The sequence below is a fragment of the Camelus ferus genome, chromosome 13 (assembly GCF_009834535.1).
Source record: "Camelus ferus isolate YT-003-E chromosome 13, BCGSAC_Cfer_1.0, whole genome shotgun sequence".
NCBI classification, from domain to species: Eukaryota; Metazoa; Chordata; class Mammalia; order Artiodactyla; family Camelidae; genus Camelus; species Camelus ferus.
Window position 1 is genome coordinate 23,170,782 of NC_045708.1, and position 26,946 is coordinate 23,197,727.

The 26,946-nt window shown below is 44.4% G+C and overlaps 1 protein-coding gene across 2 annotated transcripts in view; it reads right to left on the reverse strand.

Annotated features, from left to right (window-relative positions):
• TRIM62 (tripartite motif containing 62) overlaps positions 1-4,293 on the reverse strand; it is a 31,537-nt gene extending 27,244 nt beyond the window's left edge. For both annotated transcript variants that reach the window (XM_032495856.1, XM_032495855.1), the window contains exons 1-2: positions 4,197-4,293; positions 3,238-3,758 (exon numbers count right to left, since the gene is read on the reverse strand). In XM_032495856.1, coding sequence (XP_032351747.1) covers positions 3,238-3,645 — 408 coding nt within the window. In that variant the 5' untranslated portion in view covers positions 3,646-3,758; positions 4,197-4,293. The remainder of the gene's footprint in view (positions 1-3,237; positions 3,759-4,196) is intronic.
• Between the last annotated feature and the right edge of the window lie 22,653 nt (positions 4,294-26,946).

Sequence of the window (26,946 nt, forward strand, 5' to 3'; positions counted from 1 at the left end):
TAAGGTCACACAGCCAGAAAATGGTAGTGCAGGACTAGAGCTGCCTGAGTACAAAGACTGAGCTCTTAACCTTTCTGCTCTGCTGCCTCTGGGATTTATAATAAATCAAAAAAGCTCCAGGCTAACTGCTAGGCGAGGTGTGAGGAGACTCCGGCTGAGCCCAGGAGTAACCTCCTCTGGCCTCAAGGACTTGGGAAAGATCTCCTTCTTCCCTCTCTGTCATTTCCCCATCTGTCAGATGAAGTTTGCACCAGATGATCTCCAAGGCCCTGCTGGCTCTGAGTCTGTTTTTCTCCAGGAGAGGGGCTCAAGCCCAGCCTCCAGGAGCCCTGGGGACAACCGCCAGCTGCTGAGAGAGGAGGGGGTGTGCCAGGCAGGCTTAGACTCATTTCTAGTGCTTAAATTGCTAATGAGCCTTGAGCCCCCATGAAAGGAGAGGGGGGTGGGGGTGGGGAGTGGCTTGAACTTCACCCAGGAGCTTACTTCTCCTGGGGGGGAGGCATGTTTCTCTGCTACTTTCTTGCCAAGCCCAAAGGAGGCACCGAAGCAAGGCCCTCTTCTCAGGTGAGAGGCAGGTCTGGGCATTTGCCCAGCTGGGTGCATGAGTTCTCACAGGTAGAAGGAGAAGGGTTGGGAGCGGGTGCTGCCCCGGCCCCCACCATGTGCCAGGCATCTCAAATAGTAGGTTCATCTCAGGTCAGCCTCATGAAAATCCTGGTAGGCAAGAATCATCCTGACCCCAGTTCTTACGGAGAGCGTCAAGGCTGCCATAAAGTGACTTGATGATCACACAGACAGTGCTGAAGGAAGGTTTGGAACCAACCAAGACAGTACAATAGAGGGTAAGTAAATAGCAGTCCTGTTTTTCTTTTAACCAGAGAATGACAGTGTTTCAATGATGTTTGGAGAAAATATATGTTCAGTTTTTCCTGCCTGCCCCAGGACATGGGATAGACTGCAAAAAAAACCCCAAACACAGTAATTCAGATTTCCTGGCTTGCAGGTGGGGAAACCAAGCTTCAGAAGGCAGAGTTCTCTCCAGCTAAAAGTCAGACAGGGAGAGGAGGGGATGAGTGGCAGGGGTGGGATCTGGCCCAGGTCGGGCTGAGTTTTCTAGCCCGGCTCTCTCACTGCCTGACAGTGTGGCTTTGAGTAAATCACATCACCTCTCTGGACCTGCATCTCTGCAATTGCATAATGAAGAGGCTGGGCAGATGGTCTCGGACAGAGTCCCTTCAATCTCTCACGCCCTGTGCCCAGTCCTGTCCAGGGTTCTCTCCTCCTCCTTGTTTATGTGACTTCATAGTTGGGGAGATGGAGACACCAGTGCCTGACACAAGGGGCTCTGGGGGCAAACGACAAATGCCAGCCTTACACAAGCCCCCAATGTCCCCAACCCTTGCTCTCCACTCTCAAAGAGACAGACTGGAAGGGAGTCTGTTGTGGTTTGGGGATTAAATGGACAGAGAGGGGGTGAGGTGAACATGGGGCCATTTCTCTTAGGGCCGTGGGCATCTGCTGGTGTAGGCTGACTCACAGAGACCCATGTATAAGGTGTGTGTGGGGGCTGCCCTACGACATCAGGGCAGGTAGTTATTTAGCTCCTGCTTAAGCATCTTGAGGGTCAGGGAGCTCACCACCTCCCAAGTTAGCCCACTTGCATTTTCATAAAGTATTTGAGTCAAAAACCTTTTGCTTCCAAAGGCCCCACAGTCTGGGCCAGCTCAGATCAGGGCTGATCATTCATTCATTCAACATTTAATGATGCGTGCTGTGGGCCAGGACTTGTGCCAGACTTTGGAGCCATAGATATGATGACTAAGAGACTGTCCCTGCTCTTGGGGGACTGTGTGCTGGTCTAGTATTCCAAGAGCAAAGACACAAGGCTGCTAGATTTAAATGGTTTACCTTGAGAAAATGGTTTAAGTTTAAAGAAGCTTGGGAGTCATTTTATTAAACACAGTAAAATGGGTTTCTTTGCTACAAGATTTGCCTTTAATATGCAAATATATGCCAAGAATCCTCCAAGGAGGGTATAGAGAATACCCTATAATTCCCAAATATAGCTGATCTTGGAACACTACTTTTTGAAAGATTATACTTATCAACAAAGACTATTTAGGGGAGATACAGCTCTAATGCTATTGTTTTGGCTGGTGGAGCTTGGAGAAGGTTTATACAGAGAGGGCATTTGAACAGGGCTTTGAGAGTTGAGTAGGAGTTGGTCAGTGAGGATGGGAAAGCTTAAGGGAGACCAGTTATAGTCCTAGCCTGACTATGCTCAGATTACTGTGCATATACTGTTTCATTTAGTCCAAAGGTCCTGATGTGGGTGACGGAGCCAAGGAGGTCACCAAAAGTCCCTGGAAACTCCTAGAAGTCCACTTTCCTCTGTTTTCTCAAATCACCTCACCTCTAAATCTTATTGTCTAAATCTTGAGTCTTGTCCTCATTCTCATTCTGGCCTCTACTCAGATTTAAACCCAATGGTTCTTAGAGTGTCTGAACTTGATCCCAGCCTCAGCCCCTCACACACCATGGCCTAGCCCCTGACACCCAAACCCACCCCCTCAGCAACTTGATGACCCTCATTTAGACCTTCTCTTAGATTTAACCCTGACCTGTCCAGAGCAATCTAGCTCAGGTACTGCTCCCTAGGTCCAGATGCATACCTGATTGAACCCTGGGGCATAGTGCCCCCAAGTCTGCAGCTCAGCTACTCCATACAGTTCAGACTCATCCTCATATGGCGATCCTGCCCCCTGTCTAGCCCCGACTTTGTTCCCATCCCCATCCGTGTCTTTGTCCCCAGCTCAGTCCTGATCCATTCTTATGTGGCCTTGTCTCCAGGTCCAGCTCCATGACCCCTCACAGTGGCCCTGCCCTTGTCCAGTGGATTCGGCTCCATCCCTAACCCTGCTCCAGTCAGTACCTGATCCAGCTTTTATTTCATTTGTCCCCGCCGCCGTCCCACTCCGGTGATCTCTCCGCCTACCATGGACCCACCCCCCCACTTCAGGTCTATCCGAGACCCCGCCCAGTATAGACGGCCCAAGGCCCCACCCTCAATACCGCCCCCTCTCCGCGGCCCCGCCCCATCCTAATTCTGATAGGGCCCTGACCCTGCCGGCAGCCCCGCCCTGTGACAATTATGACTGAGCCCTGCCCGTGGTCCAGCCCTGACCCCGCCCCTGGCCCGCCCCCCCCCCCCCGCCCCAGGCAGGCGGGGCAGCCCACCTGCAGCTCCTCGAAGGCATCGTCGATGCCGGTGACCTGGTGCTGCTCGTGCAGCGCGGGTTCGTCGCAGAAGAAGCAGAGCAGCGCGCGGTCCGTGAGGCAGAAGAGCTTGACCTTGTCGTGGGCCTGGCAGGGTCTCGCGGCGCGGCGCGCGCTGAGGATGGCGTCCAGCGGGAAGGCGCTGTAGCGTTCCACGATGTTGGCCAGCTTGAGGCTGGGCGCGAGCGCGGGCTCGGCAAACGTGCGCCGGCACTCGGGGCAGTCGCGGGCGCCCTGCGCCTCCTGCCTCACCCAGTGCTCGGTGATGCAGCGGCGGCAGAAGTAGTGCTCGCAGCCTAGGCTCACCGGGTCCTGGTAGATGCTCAGACAGATGGAGCAGAGCAGCTCGTCCTTGAGGCTGCACGCCATGGCGCCGGGGCTGGTGAAGAGGGTCCCCTGAGATGCAGGGGGGCGGCTGGGAAAGCGCGGCGCTGTCGAGGGCAGCACCTCGGGATAGAAGAGCAGGCCCGGAGAGACAGGAGCTACAGGAGAAGGAAGGGGGTGATGTCTGGGAGAGAGGTAACATGAGTAAGAGTAGCAGGATAGGGACTACCCTGGAAGTGAGCCCAGAAAGGTGGTCTCGAGGTAGTGGATGACCAGGAGCGATGGGTGCTGGAGGGAGGGTGCGTTGGGTGTCTGAGGGAAGGTGCTCCTGTCAAGAAGCTTCTAGGGAAAGGGACAGTTCGAAGAGATGGGTGCTGGGAGAGGGAGATCTGGGAGGGGGTGAAGGTCTTGGGGGGTTGTAATATCGGGATGGGTGCCCTGGGGGGAGGGGGAGAAGCTGAGGATGGGGAATTCTCGCGGAGGGGGAAGCCAGGCGGAGCCGCACCGCGGCTCTGCCTGGCAGAGGTGAAGAGGGGTGTGAGCACGCTCAGCTGCCCGATCCCGGCCCCAAGATCCGGACCCGCGCGGCCCCTTACCCTCGCCGGCTCAGCGGCCACTGCTCCGGTCCGAGCGCAGCCTCTCAACCCGGAACCAGCCGAGCTGGAGCTGCCGGTGGCCGTGGCTCCCTCCCCGCCCCTGCGGGCGGGGCCCAAGCGACTCCGCCTTCGCGGCGGGCGGGGGAGAGGAGGGGCGGGGCCTGGCCTCCAGCTATGGACCCCCCCCTCCCCGCCCCCACCATTCTCTAGCTCCCCGGGGAGCGAAGCCCAGCTGTTTCTTCAGGGTCTGCAATTGGAACAACATCCAGGTCTCGCTTGGGGGTCCCTGTGGTGGGAGGGGGGGCAGTTAATTTGATAGGATAACGAGTAAAGGAGGGATATCTTTTTGGATCATCAATGCGAAGATATGGGAAAAATAATATTTTGTATTAAAACAAAGATACATTGTGTAATCTGCATAAAATAACAACTTTTGCATAAAATATTAAACTAAAACTCGAGAATTACCCTGCTTGCTTAGAGTAAGTTCAAGACCCTCACATTCCCAAGCTTTGGGGTCCCATTTCCTCTTCACTTTCTTGACGGGTGCTTGGGGGAGACGTTTGGAAAGCCCTGGCCCTGACTAATGTCTGATCCAAGGAGTTGTCTCCACTCAGCAAATATTTCTGGAGGGCTATACTGTGTGTGTGTGATGAGGGGTGTAGGGAGTAGGGGTGGGGGAGTGGAGCAAGAGAGGGAGAAAGAGTAATAGGAGACCTTGTCTTGTTTGCCAGATGGAGAGGGGATAAGGGATTTCTAGGCAGGGGGGCAGCAGGAGCAGGAGCATGGAGGCGTGAAAGGGGAGGGCACATTTGGGGGAAGAACAAGTGGTTCTTTACTGTTGGGGGTGGGGTGCAGAAGGGGCTAGGGTGAGATGGAGGGCATTGAGGGTCATGGTAAAGGATTTCCTGAAGGCACTGGGCTTTCAAGCAGGGGATTGACCTGGTCTGTTATGGGTTTCAGGAAGTCAAGGAGCAAGATGAAGATAGGGACCCTTTCTGATGTGTCTGCGTATGTGAATTGCTCCGCGAACAGTGAAGGTGCGTAGCTGAATAACAGTAGCAAAGACGTGGATTTCAGGAAGAGAGACTGGGCCCCAGTAGATCACTGTTGGCATAGTGCCTGCAGGAGATGACAATCTGAACTGGGGCAGTGACAGTGAGTAAGGAGAGAAAGCCAGGGTACTGAAAATACAGACACTGTGAACTTTTGTAATGGATTGGATATGGGGTGAGAAAAAAGGAGGCATGAGGGTGACTCCCCAGTTTCTGGCTCTTTCAGCAATGTCTTCACTGGAGTTAAACTTTATTGAGGTACAATTTAAGAAGCAGCTTGAAGTTTACTCCTCTGCTACTTACGTGTCCTCTATTATTACATCATCACCTGGTTCAGCGTCTCCATCATTGCCAGAAACAAGTTGGTAGCTCATGCAACAACCATTCATTGACTTTTCCTTGCAGTCAGAGCCCTGGTTTTGTTCAGGTGGCCCCCTTCCCCATGAGACCAAGGGACGGCTGACCCCAGCCTAGCTCTGGGAGTAAGTCCTGTTTGGTATAAGTCCATCAAGGTGGTTGCATTCCTCTTGCCAGTGATGATTTGGGTTTGGAAGTATGATGCAGGTCTGGCCTGAAAAACCAGAGAGGAAGCCTGGGGATGGGGTGGGGATGGGGAGGCAGCTTCTGCAAAGGGTCTCTTCCCTTTCAAAAACAGTCTGCCCCCTTTGCTGGATGTAAATGTGTTTGGTGGTGATACTTGGAATTATTCCCAGTCTGAGGATGCAGCCAACACATGACAGAGGCGGGGAGAATCCTAGGGAGCTGGTGCACTGATGCAGAGCCTAGACTTTTAGATATGTGAGATGGTCCATCTTATTGTTTAAGCAAGTTTAATAGCAGTGTGCTCTCTCTCGCCAAACAAAAGAATCCCAAATGATGCACTGACATGCATCTCTATTTTTTTTTTATTGTAAAGAGGGCAGGTCTAAATTATTGAAGAATTTGAATGGAAATGAAAAAAGGCTTGATGATGGATGAAACAGTGGGCTTCATTTATTCAACATGTAATCCATCCTCCTCTTTCAGAGCAATATAGCAGCTGGAGAAATGGCTGGTGTGCTAGAGCTCACGTTTTCCAGGCGCTCTTGCAGCTGAATGTGGCTTTGTGACTAAATTCTTTCCAATAGAAGGTAAATAGAAATAGTCCTTAAGGCTTTTACTCTTCCTCTCTCTGTTTTCTCTTCTTTTGTTGTGGAACACAGATGTGCCAGGAACCCAGCTTCAATAATGCTTCAAAGAGGCTACCAGTGCAAAGATAAGGAAGGAACCTAGGTTCTTGAGTGACTACATGGAGTGGAGCCACCCACCAGCGTGGACTTGAGAGTGAGAAATAAACTTCCGTTTTCTAGAGGCCACTGTATTTTGGGTCTCTGTTGCAGCAGCTTAAGCCCTGCTATCCTACAGCTCTTTACAGAAGGGGCTTCGGTACTGTTGTATAGTATTGTCTAAATCCTTTGAGGAGGTAAGTTCCTCTTAACATCTAGCACCAATGTCTTCCAAAGTGCATAGAACATGGTTTTCTCTGGCTGCAAGTCACAGTCTCTTTGACCTTTCACAATACATTTCAGCTTTTATTCTTTTCACCCTTTGAGCTGTTCTTCTCCTGAACTTACCCCGTTAAGGTGCTGAACGCTACACTCAATGCAGACTGTTGGTTATATTTAAGCTTAAGTTTGGCAAGTCATTGCTTTTTCTGGATCTGTTTCCCTACCCTGATGCTGTTGAGAGATCTGAACCAAGACTTGGTGATCCCGACTTCAGTGCATGCCATCCACTTTCATTCATACTCTAAAAAATAACATCAGGGTTTGTTTGTTTGTTTGTTTGTTTGACAGTCACCCAAGAGATGCTGTTGAGTGAAAAAAAAAGAAAGGAAGACTCGAACACACACAGACGCACAGACACAGACACACGCAGTCCTACACATGTGCACAGGCATTATCTGTATAGGAAAAAAATCTATAGAATGCTATAGTGATCCTACGTGTGTTTATCTGTGGGCTAGGGTGGGGGGAGGACTTTACCTCTTACACTAGATAGCTTTATTTGTTTATTATTTAATTTTATAATCAGAAAAAAGACACAGTCGATTCTCATCATTCATGGATTATTCATTCATTACTTGCAAATTCACCTACTCCTCAAATTTACTTGAAATCCCCAAGTCAATACTTGAGGTGTTTTCACTGTCATTTGTGGACGTTCGCAGGCCCAGGGTGGCCAGAATTTGGACTGCCCAGCACGTGTGTTCCCAGCAGAGGTGGGACTGGGGCACCACTGCCTTTTTGTTCCAGCTGTCGTGCTGTCAGCTTTTCATAGTCAATTTGGTGCCACATTTTTCTCACTTTGGGGCTTTTGGTTGGTGGTTTTGCTATCTTAAAGTGGCTCCCAAGCGTAGCACCAAAGTGCTGTCTGGTGTTTCTAAGCATGGGGGCTCTGACGGACCTTGGTGAGAGAATGTGTGTGTTTGATAAGCTTCATTCAGGCATGAGTTATAGTGCTACCAGCCCTCAATTCAGTGTTAATGAGTGAACAACATATATTAAATACAGCATCTTTAAACAGAAACACACGTGAAACAAGGTTAGGTATTGATCGGTTGACGAAAATGTGGCCAGAGGCTCCCAGGAACCTAATGCTGTATTTCCTCAAGGGGCAATGATTCAATATTCCATATTTCCATCTTTGCAGCAACTGAATAGAACAGAACTACATGAATGTCAGGGAGTCACCTGTATTTAACGTTGTGTCTAACAGCATCCATCAACACGAGGTACCAACCCCCCATGCCCCTTTCCATCCAGGTAACATAGGCTCAGGCCCATTGAAGGGGGAGGGACAAAAGAATGAACGTGGATTGAGCCCCTCCTGCTTGCCAGGCTGCTTCCCGTCCATTGCTTTCTTTAATCCTCACATCAGCCCTCCAGACTTGAAGTTTCCCTCCCCCTTTGCAGATGAGGAAACTGCAGCTCAGAGCGCTGATGCAACTTGCCTGAAGCCAGAGCAAGTAAAGGGCACAGGTTTCTCCACCTCCAGCTGCTGGAGAAGATCCCACAGTTGCACAGCTTGGCACTGGGCCAGATCTGGGCTCTCAGCTCCAACCCATGACCTTTATAAGGGTCCAGCTAGCCCCCCTTTCTCAGTCTCTTCCTCTCCATTTCCAGACTCCAAACCTTTTCTGGTCTCCTCAAGGCCCATAGGGACACCCCTGCTTCTTTCTCAGTGGGGGACCTTGCCTCCCACACCAGGAAGAAAGTGCCTCCAGGGAGACTTCACCTCCGCTCCCCTTCAACCTACCAACGTATCTGAAGAAACCCCTCCAGTCCTTTGTGAAATGAGGCTGAGTATAAAATAAACAAGTAGATGAAATCAGTGCGTTTATAACTCCATTCATTCTCACCTCCCTTCCTCTAGTCTGAGGATGGAGTTGCCTTCCATTCAAAATGAATTCCTCCACCTGGGCCCTGGTCTCATTCTCGCAAGCCTCCTCTGGGACCTGACTCCTTCAATTCTCCCTGTATCCTCTTCGTATTTTTGTTTCCTTCCTTGGCATTCACTGGCTTCTCCCCCCCAGCCTATAAACATGCTCGAGTTTCTCTTAAAACAGCCCTTTCTCCAATTCCCCCACCTTCAGCCACCTCATTTCTTGCCTTTCTCTAGTCCAGCCTCTTAAAAGAATCGTCTACACACTCTCCCCTGCCATTCATCAGCCATGGCAGCCTGGCTCTGCTCCCCACCACTCCACTGAACTCACTAATAATCTCCTAATTGCCAATTAAATATCACTGCTAACTATGCTAACACATAGTTGTTGCTGCAGAAAAACAAAACACAGAGACAAATTAAAAGGAATTTGAAATATTCATGATCACACCACCCAGAAAGAACTATTGTTAGTACTTGGTTTACATCCTTACAGGCTTTTTTCATGTATTATTCATGCTTGTGTATGCACACACGCGCGCGCGCGCGCGCGCGCGCGCGCACGCACACACACACACACACACAGGAAGAGGGGAGGGAGGGAGAGGGAGAGAGAGAGGAACATGGGAAGGGAGAGAGATTTTTTAAAAATATAAATGAATTCACTTTCTAAATTATTGCTTCTCTTGAACTACATGTGTCTTTATCATAGGTTCTTCCAGGAGCTGATCTGGAGAAAATAGTTTATTTGGAAAGTGTAAGTAACACTCCAGGGAAGTGGGAAAGTGATACAGGGAAGGGGAGGCAGCCCCATGAGTCTGCACCATTAAGCTGCTAGCACCGAGGCAGCTGAATATTAATCCTGCAGGGAAACTCTGGGAAATGGTATAAAGCACATGCCTCAGAATGATCCCATGCAAAGGACAAGGGAGCCGGGCATTTACACACCGTCTTTGAGTGTTGAGGCTGCTCCCCAGCACTTGTGACCTGTGTTGTATGCAGTCAGCTTCCTGCAGTTCTGGGGGAAAAAAAACCCCTCAGCCCCAGATGCAGATGCTGGCAGTTGGAAGCCTTGGGGGCACACGGACAGGTTTAGGGGATAAGGGCAACAACTGTGTCTGTTACCCTCCACCCCTTGCACCTGTTCAGATCAACTTGCACTTGACCTTCAGTTTCGTGTCCTACCACTGTTTCTTCAAGGTAGTGGCCAGTCACAATTTATTTTTAAAAGAAGAAGACAAGAGGCATGGTAGTGGAACAAGCTAAAGATCTGCCACTTTAGCTGGTCCTGAGACTAAGTGATGCTCCTCAGTTCCCTTCTCTACCACCCATTTGAGATGCCCCTCACCTGGGCCGGCTGGGGTCACTTACCCTGAAAATTCAGTAACTCCTGTCTTTGCCTGCTGGTCTCCTGGCATGAGAAGCTCAAAGTTGCCAGGGGTCAGATATAATTTTAGATTTAGTGAAACCATTACAGTGTCCTCTGGTAGGAGTGTTCTCTCTCTACCTTCTGGGGACTAGAATCTCTAGTCTAACAGAGCCTAAGGGCTTGGGGATAGGAAGTGTAAGTTTACCACATGGGCGACTGGGAATAAAGGTGAAAAGGGCCACTTCCATGGTTCCCAGACTTGTATAATCTACTGATCAGGAATATACATATATAGAGTATACATGTGTAGTGTAGGTACAGATACATAATGGCTATTGGCTGAAGTTATAGAAATGTTTCTTGGAAAAGAATCTGAAAAGAAAAAATATATATGTATGTACATGTATAACTGAATCACTTTGCTATACACCTGAAACTAACATTATAAATCAACTACACTTCAATAAAAAAAAATGTATCTTAAGGAAAGCACCTCAACCTTGTCAAGCTAATACCTTAGTTATACCTTTAAGAGATTATTCCAATCTTTTCTTAGGATGGTGGCTTCTGGTTGATATGCCAAATAGTAGGTCCATTGGATAATATGGTCGTGTGTCCACTTTCATGGTCATTTTATTGGGGAGGGGAATCCCAAGATGATAAATTAGATACTCTGGGAGCCTTCAGATAGTTATGTTAGCCAAGACATTATAAGTGAGAAGGCAAACCTGGATCCATCCCATGAAGTCATAGAAGAATCATGTTCCCTCTGAGATGGTTGGGTTCTTGGTAATCAACCTGTCGTCATGCACCTGGGTGCTCTCCTTCAGGGGTGGGACCATGTCAAGAGGTTGGCATCAGTCTTTGCTCTGACAGACTGGAAACTGAGTTGTATCTAGATCAGCTTTGGTGAGAGGGAGCCCACGCAGGTAGGCCATGCATGGCTTCCATCCTTGCCACCATGGCTCCTTGGTCCACGGGCCCATTGTGCACGCTCTGAGGTGAGAGGGTGGCTCATTTTAGTGGGATGAACCATCTGTCTACCTGGCTGTTTGCTGCCCCCTCTGCAGTGGGCCCTGTCTGGTAGACATTGATATGAGACAGAGACCCATATATTTTGTACCTTCCCTTAGAGATCAGTCCACAAACTTGTTCTCCAGACTTCCTGAAATCCAGTTTTTCAATCTTACCCTTTGCAGGTTCATAATTAACCAACCAAACCATCACCACTGCCCAGGAGTACTTTACTCAGGCCACTTCTTTTCAGCAAAGTTGAGGACTTAAAGCACTGCTTGAAGTTCTACTTCCTGGGACAATTTCCCTTTTCCACCATCCTGCAGGTCACCCCTTAGTAGGGCTGTAGTGCAGCAAAAGTTTTTTTTTTTCTTTTTTTGTCTTCTGTCAACCTATTGTGCTAATTTAGGGTAAATGAGGCCCTAGATTTTTCCTCCTCTGAGGATGGACATAAGTAATCCCCCATGAGTTCACAGGAGCAAGCTGAACGAGAGGTTCCGGGACAGATACGGGTGCTAACGTGGGGTCTGGCCCACATGTGTAATTTACTTGTGACCTCTGATCCTGCTCAGGCTTGATCTTGAATGTTCCATTTCCATCCTACTGTAGCTTGCTGTCGCACCTCTGACTTTATGACCTGAGGGATCTGACCACACAATTAAAGCTCTGGCCAGAGGGTCGGGTGATCTCTGGTTAGTTGCTCAGTCTCTGTTAAGAATCCAGTAGCCTGCCAGTTGTTAAGTTTTAAAATATTGAATGATTTCCTGCTGCATAAAGCATACCTTGCTCCAGATTCCTAGAGGTCTGCCCTGAAACCTCCTAGTGGGGCTTGCTAAAGGCTCCATGTGTGTCCTTACCTACTATGAATAATTCTATCACCACGGCATCTGGGAAGTGGATTGAAACAGTATTCCCACATGAGCTATATGCTGTCTCCAAAATCCAGAAACCTGTCGAGTGCCTCTTTCTTGGTGGTAAGAGATACAAACTACTTACTTGTCTGTTACTTTAGAGGGAGTGTCTCTTCATGTCCTGGATCACTGAACCCCTTAAACTTTTACCATTGTGTCAGAATCCCTGAATCTTTTTATCTCCAGCCCTCTTGTGCATGTGCCTTAGAGGGCATTCCAGACACTCACCACTTCCTCTTTCCCGGGTCTGATTAACATGATCTCATCAGCATAGTATTCCTCAGAACCCTGGTTCTGCCATTCTGAGGATGTCTCTATATCGTGAAGTTAACATAGCCCTGGGGCAAGTCTATGAATGTATACTGCTGTCTGTTCCAAGTGAATGCAAATTGCTTCTGATCTTCCTTCCTAAAAATGACTAAGGGGAGGGGTGGAAGGAGGGAGGGAAATGCATTTGCCAGAGTAATTGCTGCATCCCAAATGCCAGAAGCTATCTTAGCCTATTTTAGTAAAAATATCCCATCTAGTAAATATATCATATCTTGAGGCTACTACTTACTTAAGTTTATGATAGTACACCATCAGCCATCATGATCTATCTTTTGTTCTGTTTTGTTTTCATGTTTATTTTTGCAGTGGCCAGGCTGGTGAATTAAATGGGAATGCCGTGGGGACCACCGCTCCTGCATTCTTTAAATTTTTGAGGGCAGTGCTAATCTCTGCCATTCACTACAGCGCAGTATTGCTTCTACCTACCTAACTACCTTATCTAGGGGCAGTGTGTGTGTAATTTCAGATGCTGCCATTTGGCCTTCCTATCATTGTGGAACTTTCTTGTACAGGTTAAGAAACCAGTGTGAGCTGTCTACAAGCTGCTAAGTTTATTCATCCCAATGAAATATTCAGGGATGGAGAATTTACTGCAGGAGGGTGTACAGATCCAACGGATCCCCTGTGAGATGGGCTTTGGCCAAGATTCCATTTATCATCTTGCTTCCCTACGTCCCTACTTTAACAGGATGGCCACAAAGCATTTTAGATGCCCTGGTATTAGTGTCAGCCCAGACCATATATCCAAAAACCATAGAAACATCTGGATATTCTTCACTATTGTAGTTACAATAGTGGCTACACTGGCTGAGGTCCTTTTGGGGAAAGAGCAGGGGAATCAATTCTGCATATACTTACTCTGGCATTATACTGCCCCTTTTCAAAGGAACCTGGTCTTTCCTTCAAATGATGGGCTGTGGGTCAAAAGACAAGTTGTAGGCATGGAAAATGGGTAGGGGGTAGCAGTTTTCCATTGTGATTGTTTGCATTCGTCTTCAGATCACATGCTCGTGACGTGTTTTGATTACACTGGTCAATTGTACTCTTGTTGGTTGTCCATTGATCTTGCCCTTAGGAACTCCAAGGTCTGTTAGCTCTCTCTCAGAACTCTGTGGGTAAGGCTCCCTTGGCAGCCTCTGATGGTTGAGTTCCTGGCACCTGGCCTCTGCTGTTCTGAAATCCCATTGTCACACTAGGGTATCCAGGCACATGGCAACCTCCTCTACTGTCCACGTATCTTAGAAAGGACAGCCACCACTGAGCTGCTCCGTGATGCCAGTGTCCCCTTCACAAGCTCATTTCGTATCATTCCAGTGAAAGGCGCTGGCTGAGAACACCTCGGCTAGAGGGTCCTCTGGTTTTCGGTATTACTTTTCCTCTAGGGAGCCTACCTCTCTGAACCTTTTGATTGCTTTCTCCCATTCTGGCAGCTCATGCATTGCTGCGTCGTTGGTTGTAGCTATTCTGTTGGTTGTTTAGCTATTGCCTGAGCACCAAATCCTGTTGTTTAGTGCTGGAGCCAGGACTCAGAAAATCCTACTTCAGTATCTCCACTAGCTCCCTGTAATACTCTGCAAATAAGGAGTTCCAGAGGGAGTTGACAAGGCTAAAACATGAAGGTGGGACTTGCTGCTTCCCACTGGATTCCTTTCGGCTTCCTGTTCTTGCGAGCATCACCCTGGTGAAGCTTCTTCACCCTGGCACAGCAGTGCCTTCCCTTCGTGGCAGCTGAATCCAGTTTGTTTTCCCAGCACCCTATAGCACCAGTTTCCATCACTTTGGTGCTCCTCCTTGGAGGTCTGAGTTTTAGTTTCTTAGACTCTCTCCTCTAAGCTTTTCAATTTTGGTAATTCTACTCTCTGACCTTGTTTCACCAGCCCTGGGCATGGCATCTGCCCCTGTGATTGCTACTTTGCGAACTTAGCGATCTCCATTTTCACCCGTTCAGTTACAGGTTAAGAAAGCAATGTGAGGTTTCTACTAGCTGCTAAGTTTATTCATCCCAATGAAGTATTCAGGGATGGGGAAATTATTACAAGAGGCTGTGCATATAGTTAATAGCATTAAAGTCATTAATATCATTACGCCTACTTAATTCGTTATACCTACTTAACAATACTTTACATTAGATTCTACTTAAATTAGTCTTGTGGTTTCTGTCTCCTCACTGAAACCCGATCACTTTTTTCCCCAAGTTTCAAGGAGTCACCCCAGCTCCAATTGCCCTTGCCAGGATGATAAATCCAGAAGCCCAGGAGAGTAATTCCATCTCAACGAACTTCTCTAATCCAGCCCCATGGTCCATTCCCCCCACCGACTCAATACCCTCAGTATCCATTCCCAGTTTTCCATTGCTACTTATTAGTCAGATCCTGCGATTCTTTTTGCAAAAATACAAATTCTCTGAGCAGAGATAGTACTTCCTCAGTGGTGCCATGCTGAGACATGACCCTTGTGATTAGCCTGGAAGTCACAAGAGGAAGTAGGAGCAGGCCTTAAAGAGGGCAAGTATCTTCTTGCAAGGGATCTGCCTTAGGGGAGGTCTCTGCCTGGTCTCTCGGCACGGAGAGGGAGCCTCTTATCCTCTAGCAAAGGGAAGTGGGACACTCCTGCTGGCTCCTGGGCCTGGCTTTCAGCCTTTTCTTCCCTCCAGCGGCAGGAAGATGAGATTTTTAAATGCTGTCATAGAAGTCTTCTGGCTTTCGTGCTGTGCCCTAGACTGATAATTGGCTACTTCCAGCCTATCATTTACTTCTTTCATCACATCAGTGGTATTTAACAACAACCAACAAATCTCACAAGCTCTTCTAATTACTATTGCTTCTGTATCTCTCAAACATTAGAGAGGCTCTATAAATGTCACATCCCCTTACACTTGTATCCTACCTAGCCCCCCATTCACTGCAAGTGAGCATCCCTGTAATGGGGCTTCTGCGCCATGTCAAGGTCTGCTAACAATGGGATCTTGTTGCTGTTGACTGGCAAGAACTCCATCCTAAGGATCTGCTTCCTAACCCCATTCTGGTACAATCTGCCCAGATTTGACAAGGATTTGAGTTAAATTAGCTTATTTGGGAAATATCAGTTACCTTGGGAGAGAGGTGGGAGGTGACAAAAGAAAGGAAAACAGACAAGGACAAGGAGAGTGCACTGTTAAGCCAGCTACCACCATTGGTTTTCAAAGCTTCATCCAGCTGGGAAGGTCTAGAAAATAGTACTATACACATGCCTCAGAAATAACCCACGTGAGGGGTGAGGGAGCTGGGCTGTTTATATATCAACTCTGGGAGTCGTTGGTTAGAGGCAGATGCCAGCAGTTGGCAGTTGGCAGGAAAGGTCCGAGGGATCTGGGTGTGGAACTGACAGTATCTGCAACAACCTGTATCTATATCTGAGTCATCTAATTGCTTGGTTAAAAATGCAGATTTCCTTTTTTATTAGGATTATTTTATTTTATTGGTGGGAGAATTAGGTTTACTTAATTGTTATTTTTAAATGGAGGTACTGAGGATTGAACCCATGACCTCTTGCATGCTAAGCACGCACTCTACCACTGAGCTATACCCTCTCCCCAAAATGCAGATTTCATGTTCTTTTGTTTTTTTTGTTTAAAAAAATTTTTTTTATTGTAGTATAGCCAGTTAGAATGTGTCAATTTCTGGTGTACAGCACAATGTCCCAGCCTTGCATATACATACATATATTCATTTTCATATTCTTTTTCATTAAAGGTTATTACAAGATATTGAATATAATTCCCTGTGCTATACAGAAGCAACTTGTCTTTTAAATCTATTTTTATATATAGTGGCTAGCATTTGCAAATCTCAAACTCCTAAATTTATCCCTTCCCACCCCCTTTCCCCTGGTAACCATAAGATTGTTTACTATGTCTGCGAGTCTGCTTCTGTTTTGTAGATGAGTTCATTAGTGCCCTCATTTTTTCTTTCTTTAGATTCCACATACGAGTGATATCATATGGTACTTTTCTTTCTTTTTCTGGCTTACTTCACTTAGAATGGTGATCTCTAGGTCCATCCATGTTGCTGCAAATGGCATAATTCTATCCTTTTTTATGGCTGACAAAATGCAGATTTCTAGTTGGGGGAAACTATGAAGAGCATACAAGATTCCTCTGCAATTTCCTGCTGATCTATAATTATTTCAAAATTAAAAGTTAAAAAAATAGATAGGATGACCAGAGAAACCAGTTATATGGAAAACCGGTTATATGCAGTTAACAAACTATAAATACTTAATGTGGGTTTTGGGGTTTCCTTTCAGTAAGTATGGGGTACACAGTGAAGAAAAACCCCTTTCATCTCCTACCCTAAATGAACAGAAATGATGGATAATATACAACAAGTGTATTTTTAAATATGTAGCTGAGCTCAAAAGCTGTAGGTAGAAAAGTCAGCTGGGAATAATTGTAATCGCAGCTTGCAATAGTGTGGGTGTGGGAATTAGGTTTTCTTTAACAATGCAGTGGTGGTGGTGGTGGTGGTGGTGGCTGGGCAAAAGCTTAGCCAAGAAATTGAAAGAAAATTTATCTTGGAATTGGTTAAATGAATGGAGCTTCTTGTGAAACTACCCATGGCACACCTCTGCAATTTAGGGCGCACGGGACTTCTCTAGAAACAGCTCCCACTAGTAAAACATTACAAAGTGTGAGAAGAGAAAGATTTCTAGGAGATAAAAGTCAGAAGATGAAACAACTTGGATAATTTACATGCTGTGTTAGTTGGGTCCTCCAGAAAATAAGTGCAGGGTTGGAGTTCTCAGTGCAAGGGGTTTATTGAGGGGTGATGCCTGTGAAGGATGAGATGTGAGGAAGCAAGATTGGACAGCAAGAGCCTCGGATGTGATGCAGATCTGATGAAGTTTTGGCTAACCCAAAGGGGAGCTACAGAGCAAGTATTGCCCATTCGAGGAGTCCCATGCTGAGCAAAAGTGGTGACTCCAGTACCCTGTTCATAGTAAGTCATTGCTTAGAGACTGTCCAGGGAGAGCATCTCCTCACCTCAAAAGCTGAGGCAGATCCTGAAGGCACTAACAGCTCTAGGTTGTCAACTAACTGCACACCATGTGGCCGAATGGCAAGTTTTTTAATGAAGGGAGATCTGAGTGGTGCACACACCAAAAAGTAGGATAATAGAACAATCTGAAAGACTTTAATAGAAATTATATCTCAAGAGATAAAATTAGGACTAGAAGGCATCAGGCAAGAAGAGGCGCTCATGAAAAACAACAACAACAACAACAACCAGAGAGATAGTAGAAATAAACTATCAAAAACTCAGTAAATGTTTTGAAAAGTAGAGTAGGCACAGACTGGAGAGCAAATTAGTAAACTCAAGTTGGTCTGAAGTCACACCCAGATTGCAGCACATAAAGCAGCACAAAAAGATGCAATTATGACAGATGGTATAGACTATTAGTGGAGCACATGGGCTCTGAAGCCACATACCTGGGATTAAATTTCAGCTCTGCTACTTACTAGTTATAAGGCCTTAGGCATGTTTTGAAACCTCTTTGTGTCTCTGTTTTCTCAAAGATAAAATAAAGATATTTTAGTTCCTACCTCAGGGTATTGCCATTAGGATTAAATGAGTTTATAGTTCTTATCAATGAGTTATAGTTCTTATAGCACATAGTAAGTGCTCAGTAAACGTTATCTAATATTACAGAAGAATGGGAAAATATGAAAGCTAATTTAAAAGTCATGGTGGAGAAAATGAGAAGTTCCAACATTTATCTATTCAGTCCCAAAAGGAGAAAATAGGTAAGAAGCAGCATTTGAAGAAATGATGGTGGGGAATTTTCTATACATGAAGGAAAATGAGCCCCTAAAATGAAAAACACTGAGTTCTGAGTAGGTTTTTAAAATGTCATTCCTAGAGATGTAGAGAAATTGAAAAATGTAAGGAAAAAAGTCTGAAAAGCTACTAGAGAGGAAACAGATTATCCACAAATGAATGACATTCTGCTGGAAGCCAATTTCCCTTTAGCAACAATAGATGCCAATGGAGTGATCAGAAAAGCAATTAGAAGCCTGCGTTCAGCTAACTAGCATTTAAGGGTGAATGTGAAATAAAGAAATTTTTGGATATATAGAGACTGAGAGATAAGGGGATCTTATCTCAGACTTACACTCCAAATTTTTGGAAGGGTGAACTTCAACAAAAAGAAAATTAAACTCAGAAGAAAAAAGCTTCTCTACCAGTCCAGATGGAGTAACAAGAACCAGACTTATCTTCCAGCCTGGAAAAACAAACAAACAAAAAGCCGGACAAAAATGTATGAAACATTGGTTCCCGAGGCATTGGATATCAGGCAGCAAAGGGCAGGGATCTCTGAGAGATGGAAAATAAACTAAGTGGGCCACCCTACTGTTGCTCTAGCTTATTGCTTAGAGAATGTTTCCAAGCCTCAGTGCGGGGAGGGAGAACTCACACAAACCCTGAAGTTCCTCCTGAGATAAGGAGACAGAGCTGGGAGTCCAAGATGGCCAAAGAAGCTGGAGTTTACAGGACAAAGTACTGGATAGGGGAGAGCTGCACAGTACTGAGTACCAATCAATGCATGCATACGAGAAAAGGACTCAAGGCTGGGGAAACAACTTCCCAGAAAGATTAGAGGAAAAAAATTCTCAAGTTAACATGTAGCCAGGAATAGTACCATTTCCACCAGCTAGAGTGGAAAATATCATAATTCTTGGGGCACTGAGTAGAGTACTCAGAATTGTTTTGCCTCAGTAATGGGGAAAATTATCTCTAGACTAAAAGCTACTCTAGTCCTGCCAAAAAAGTTTAAAAGCAAGACCTGAAAGGGTCAAATTATTCCCAAGTAACTTAACCACATCCAGAACAAAGCTAAAGAATATATATAGGAATACAAAAATTTTCCAGCACCAACAAGGTAAAATTCACAATGTCTGGCACCCAATGAAAAATTACCAAATTTTAAAGAATCAGGAAAATACTACATATAAAGAAGGGAAAAATCAATCAAAGCTACTCAGAAATGACACATGATAGAATTAGGAGACAAAGACATTAAAACATCCATTGTAGCTGAATTCCATATGCCCAAAAAGCTAGATGAAGGATTAAGCATGTTAAGTGGAGTCATGGAAGATATAAAAAAAGACCAAAGTCAAATTTCTAGTAGTGAAAATTATAATCTTTGAGATGAAAAGTACACTGAATAGGATTAATGACAGTTTTGATGTTGCTGAAGAAAAGATTTGTGAGCTTAAAATAGTTCTTGAAAATAGTTTTTAATTATTTGTGAACTCAAAATAGTACAGTTTCTTAACTATAGAAACTATCCAAAATAAAACATAGGAAGAAAACAAAAAGACTATGACAAATGAAAAGAGCATAAGCGAGATGTGGGATAACTTAAAGCAGCCTAGCATATGTGTATTTGGAGTCCCTGAGTGAAAGGAGATGGGGAGGGACAGAAAAAAATTTGAAGAAATGTCTGAAAAATTTCCAAACTGATGAAAAGTATAAATTCACAGATCCAAGAAACTCAATAAACCACAAACACAAGAAACATAAAGAAAAATACACCAAGGCACATCATGTCAAACTGTTTAAGACAAGTGGTAAGAAGACAATCTTAAAAGCAGCCGGAGTAAGAAGACACACTGCATCCAGAGGAATAAAGAACGATGACGACTGATTTTGTATTGGAAACAGTACAAGCTAGAAGACAGTGGATCCTCAAAGATCTTCAAGGTACTGAAAGAAAACTGCCAAACTAAGTTTGGTAACTTAGATAAAATGGACAAATTCCTTGAAAGTTGCAAACTACCAAAGGTCACTTAAGAAGAAATGGATAACTTGAATAACTCTACAAGTATTAAATAAATTTAATTTGTAGTTTAAAACCTTTCCACAAAGAAAACTCCAGATCCAGATGGCGTCACTGAGGAATTCTTCCAAACGTGTAAGGAAGAAATAGTAACAGTTCTACACAAAATCTTCCATAAAATCAAAGAGGAGGGAATACTTCCTGATTTATCTTATGAGGCCAGAAAATTGAATTCAACAAAATATAAAAAGGATACTATGTGATGGTCAAACAGATATTACATGCCAGGAATGTAGTCAATATAATTCATCATATGAACAGACTGAGAAAGAAAAGCCATAGGATCACCTTTTTCCTTTTTAAAATTCTTTATATATTTTTCTTGTTGGGGAGGGGATTAGGTTTATTTATTTTTAAATGGAGGTATTGGGATCCAGCCCAGGACCTTGTGCATGCTAGGCATGCACTTCACCACTGAGCTATGTCCATCCCATCCCCATAAGATCATCTTAAAATATAGGAAAAAAAAAAAAACCATTTCACAAAAGCCAACATCCATTCTTGATAAAAAACCCCTAATGTTCTAGGAGTAGCAGGGAAATTCCTCAACTCGATAAAGGTCATTTATGAAAAATCTATAATTTCTATCATACTTTATGGTAGAAGACTGAATGCTTTCCCCTAAGATCAGAATAAAAGCAAAGATGTCAGCACTCATGACTTTTATTGAACATGATACTAGAGGTTCTTGCCAGTGCTACTGGAACAAAGAAGTGTGTTTAGTAAGGCTTGACACAAGATTAACATGAAAGAATCCATTTTATTCCTGTTTATTAGCAGCAAATAATTACAAACAAATCACAAAATTTAGAACATTATTTACAGGAGAATAAAATATATGAAACACTTGGGAATAAATCTGACAAAAGATATAGAAGTTCCTGTACACTGAATACTAGAAAGCGTTGCTAAGAGGAATTAAAGATGACCTGAATAAATGGGAAGATATACCATAGTCTTAGATTAGAGGACTCAGTATTGTTACATATCAATTCTCCAAAAATTCATCTGTAGATTCAACAGAATCCTAATGAAAACCCTAACAGGGTTTGTGTGTGTGTGTGTGTGTGTGTGTGTGTGTGTGTAGAAATTGACAAGCTAATTCCAAAATTTATGTAAAAATGTAGAGAACATAAACTAGCAGACACTTGAAAAAAAGACAGGAATGTTGAAGGACTTATTATAAAGCTATGGTAAATAAGACAGTGTAGTCTTGGTTTCAGGACAGACACATAGATCAGGGGGACAGAATAGAGACTCCAAAAACAGAGCCACACTTAAATGATTTTTGAAAAGATGTGAAGGCAATTCAGTTGAGAAAGGATCGTCTTGTCAAGAAATAGTACTGAAACAATTAAATGTCCACAGGCAAAAACCAAAAACAAAAGACTCAAAATGAATTAGAGACTTAAATGTATGACATAAAACTACAAAACTTCTAGAAGAAAACACAGAAGAAATGCTTTGTGGGTCTTGTGTTAGGCAATGATTTCCTGGATACAGCACTGAAATTGTAAAAACTGGATACAACAGGCGAGAAAAACTGGATAAATTGGATTTCGTGAAAATTAAGAAAAATTTATTCTTTGAAAGACACTGTTAGAATAATGAAAAGACAAGCCACGGACTGGGAGAAAATATTTGCAAATCACATATTTAATAAAGGGCTTTTATCTAAAGTATAAAGAACTCTCTAAACTCAATAATAAGAAAACACACAGCTCCCCACCGCCCCCTCCAAAAAGTAGGTAAAAGATTTGCACAGACACTTCACCAAAGAATATATATGGATGGCAAACAAGCATATAAAAAGATGTTTGACATCATTAGTCATCATTAAAATGCAAATTAAAACCACAATAAGATACTACAGTGCACTCATTGTAACGTCTTAGACCGTGCCAAGCCCTGGTGGGGATGTGGAACCATTAAATCTTTCCTACATTGCTGGAGGAAAGGCCCAATGTACAACTATTTTGGAAAAAGGCTTAGCAGTTTCTTAAAATGTTCAAAGTACACCTACCATATAACCCAGCCATTCCACTCCAAGGTACTTGAGAAATAAAAACATTGTTTCATAAAGATCTGTATGCAAATGTTTATTGCTGGTTTATTTATAATAGCTCAAACTGGAAATAACTCAAAGGTCCCAAATCAACAGATAAGTGGATAAACAAAATGTGGTGTATCCATACAATGGAATACTACTCAGCGGTGAAAAGAATAAACTATTTATAGATTCAACAACTCGGTTGAATCTCAAAATAATTGTACTGAATGAAAGAAAAGAGACCAAAAAGAGTACTTACTGTATGATTCCATTCATATGAAATTCTAGAAAATGAAACTAATCTATAGCGACAGAAAGCAGATCAGTGGCTGCCTGGGGATGGGTGGGGCAGGAAGTGGAGGGAGGAGGGAGAAATTACAAAGAGTCACAAGGAAAACTTTTGGGAGTGACGTTCATGATCTTGACAGTGGTGATGATTCTACAGGTGTATACATATGTCAAAATTTATCAAAACTGCTCACTTTAAATCTGTACAGTTTATTATATGCCAATTATACCTAAATCCCAGAAGGAAAGAAAGTAGGGGAAGCAAGAGGTAATGATGAACAAAGAAACTGACAAATGTGTTGGTGAATTTAAATAATGATGATAATTATAAAATGGAGTAACAACATCTGATTTCGTATTGGCTAGTAGAGATAAGGCAAGGGATTTTTACTCAGCTCTCAATTTTAAGTGTGCATTAGGTATAAGCTTCACTTCCATGCTAGCTGAAAGAACAAAGGGGATTTTTTAAAAACATCAATTCAAAAGGAGATGTGAAAAGAAAAACAAAGTAAAGAAAAAGCAGGTAGTAATTGAAGTTACAGGAAAGCAGGTAGGAAGAGTTTAACACGCTGCCTTAAAAATTTCTGGGGTTGTGGGAGGAGTCTAAGAAGGCTTCCTGGAAAGGGGGACATTGATTTAAGATGGTTTAAAAGAATGAGCAGAAAGTATTCACCTAGAGGAGGCAGAAACAGTATAATACCTAGAGGAGGCAGAAACAGTATAATACCTAGAGAGGGTTGCGTGAGCAGATGCACAGGGAGGGAAAAAGCCATGCTAGAGTCAGCATGTAGACTGTGACCCCAGTGGAAGGGGGCTGGAGGGGATGGGCAGGAGGCTGCAAACCCAGGTTGGGGCCACATCACTGACGGCCTTGAATGAGGGCAGTGCGGAGCCACAGAGATATTGTTCAAGCAGAGGTGACATGGTTGGAGTGGTGTTTTTGATGCATCCGTCAAGGGCGGGGTAGAAAATGAATTATTGGGGCAGTACTGGAGGCGGGGGAGGGGGCGGTGAGGAGGGCTGAGGGGAGGCCACAGGGACAGAGAGAAGAGGCCATCACTCATTCCCCTACAACTCAGCTTCCTGGTCAGCACTGGAGAGGCCTTTTAGGACAAAGATATCCCCAGGGAGCTGTAATTTCCTGGCTCATAGATGAGACTGAGTTGGAGAGAACTGTTCTCCCAGCCAGTCGGTGGTAGCACCATTTCTGAGGAAACATGCTGTTTAAAAGTGACCTAACTTCTAACCTCCAGATCTGCCTTATGAAGTGAGCACAACCAGCAAAGAGCCCTGGCCTTGGGTCTGAAGGCCTGGGTTCTGGGGGCCAAGTTAGCACTGGCTCACTGTGTAACCTCAGCCAAGTCCCTTGCCCTCTCTGAGCCACTATCTGATCTATCAGCTCCTGCCTCAAAGTGAGGGGGTTAGACAAGCAGGCCCTCCCATCTCTGATCACCCAGGACTCACTCCAGGTAATTTCACAATGTCAGCAGATCTGGCCCCAATTCTGTCTCTCCTTAAAGTCCCAACCCACTGGCATGCCCTCCAAGTAGGGTCACCCCTCATCCCCACCACTGTGCTCCACCTCTTGGGGAAGCAAGGCCCTCTAATTTCTTTCTTTCCTAAAATGAAAATAGCATTATTGTTTTCATTATAAAAATAATGAGTTCATTGTTAATAATTTAAACCATAAGAGAAATATAAAGGAGAAAGTAAAATTCAAGTGCAATCCTATTATACAAAAGTTCACACACACACACACACACACACACACACACTTCAAACACAACTTTGAGTAAATGAGATCATAGTATTTTAATTATGTTGTAATCTATCTAAAAAGTCTATTTTTTCACTCAGTAATATGTCATGAAATCTATGTAAAAATATTTTCCTTGTTATTTGATTAAAAAATTTTTTGATTATATACAGATAAATATACCATTGTATTTATACAAATGCATAAATGGATCAGCACGAACATGAGCAAAACCTAGTCCTCTATTTTTGGTGGCTCCTTATTTTCCTCTATCAGTGAACAGACAGTAAACACTGCTACAATGATCATATTTAAACATATCGTTTTGCATTTTTAGGAGAAATATCCAGATGTGAAATTGTTGGATCCAAAATGTGAACATTAAAATTGTTTATGTATATTGCTCAACTACCATCTCTGCACAATTAGTTCCAATTCTCACTTCTACCAACAATATGAGTGCCCCTTTTTGGGTAGGTGGCAGTTTCAATAAGCAATGGAACTTACGTATGAGGCTTGTCTTGGTCAACACCCTTTTTTTTCCTTTTTTTTTAACTGATGTATAGTCAGTTTACAATGTTGTGTCAATTTCTGGTTTACAGCATAGTGTTTCAGTTATACATATATATACTCCTTTTCATATTCTTTTTCATGATAGGTTACTACAAGATATTGAATATAGTGCTGTGCTCTACAGTAGAAACTTGTTTATCTATTTTATATATAGTAGTTAGTATTTGCAAATCTCGAACTCCTAATTTATCTCTTTCCCCTGTGGTAACCATAGGTTTGTTTTCTATGTCTGTGAATCTATTTCTGTTTTGTAAACAAGTTCATTTGTGTCTTCTTAGAAAATTCCACATATAAGTGATGTCATATGATATTTTGCTTTCTCTTTCTGGCTTATTTCACTTAGAATGATGGTCCATTCATGTTGCTGCCAATGGTGTTATTTTATTCTTTTGTATGACTGAGTAGCATTTCTATCTATCTGTATATAGATAGATAGATATATACCACAACTTCTTTATCCAGTCATCTGTCAATGGACATTTAGGTTGTTTCTGTGTCTTGGCTATTTTAAATAGTGCTGCTTTGAGCATTGGAGTGCAGGTATCTTTTCGAAGCAGAGTTCCCTCTGGATATATGCCCAGAAGTGGGATTGCTGGGTCATAGGGTAAGTCTGTTTTTAGTTTTTGAAGGAACCCCCATACTGTTTTCCATAATGGCTGCATCAAATTACACTCCCACCAACAATGTAGGAAGGTTCCCTTTCTTCTACACCCTCTCCAGCATGTATCATTTGTGGACTTTTTAATGATGGCCATTCTGACTGGTATAAGCGGTCAATACCCTTTTTTAACAGAAGGAATTATCAATTTCTAGTGTAATAGGTGAACATGTCATTTCATTGTTTTTATGTTCATTTTTTTGGTTATTAGTGAAGCTGATTATCTGCTTACTAGCTATTTTGATGTTTTCTTTTGTGAAATGGCCGGTTTATATCCTTTGTCTATTTTCCTGTTGGGTACATTGTTTGTTATCTTCTTGCTTTTTTAAGAGCTCTTTATATATTAGGGGTTTAAGCTCAGACCACCAGGCTTTCTGGGGTCCCTAGAGTTGGCAACACAGTCCCCTGCAGTCAGATTCCCAAGAGACTGGAGCAATTCTGCCTCTGGTCAGCGGAGGGCAGCAGTGGGCAAGACCCACTTTCAGGCAGGACATACGCAGGCCTTCCAGGAGCTGGACACACACATGCCACGAGGACCCTTCCAGAGAGTTTCTCAGGAAACCACTTGGTCTGCTGACTCTTACGGGTTCCCCAACACAGATTATTTCACATTAGTCTTTGGAGACAGCTGTAAATATTGAAGAGAATCAGGCTCCAAAGTCAGACTAGAGTTCAAAATCCAACTCTGTTACCTCTTGGCTGTAGGTTGGGTGCAACCTTCAGGAACCTCCCCACCTCTCAGTTTCCTCATCTGTAAAATGGGTCCAGTGATACTCACCTTCGCAGGGTGTGCAAGTGATTGGAGGAAGGTTGTAGTCTGGCATGCGTAGGTGCTCAGAGATTATGAACCTGGGCCTGCCCAGGCCACTCCCTAAATCCCGTCCTCTCACTGCCTTAACTGAGAGAAGCATTGGGTCCTGCTGTCCCTGCTGGGTTTGCTCTTTCCCAAGCCTGCTTCATGTTTGATCAATTCTGTCTACAGAAGATCCCCCTTGGGCTGTCTGTGTGGAGGGAGATTGCGGGAGAGGAGACCAGTGAGGAGGGGGAGAGCTAATGAGGACCCACACCAGGGCAGTGGGGAAAGACTTGTGGGCAGGAGGGACCAGTGAGGAAGAAAAGGCCAGTGTCTGGTGACTGATGAGATGTGCTGACCACAAGAGGAGTGGGCTGGGGCTCCCAGGTTTTCTACCTGAGTCACTGCAGGGCTGGCTGAGGGAGATACAGTTTTGTCACAGAGGAGAAAAGTTCTGCTTGCATTGTGCTGAGTTTGGGGTGCTAGAGGGACTTCCAAGACCCTCCCGGAAATCATGGCTCTAGCCTGTCCCCTCTCCTCCTACCTGCCTTACCTTTCATTCTGTAGGCCCACAAAACCGGGGTCCATCCCTACGCAGGGATCAGAGCTGCTCGAGACCTAACTCAGACCAAGAGAGGGAAGGGTTCCT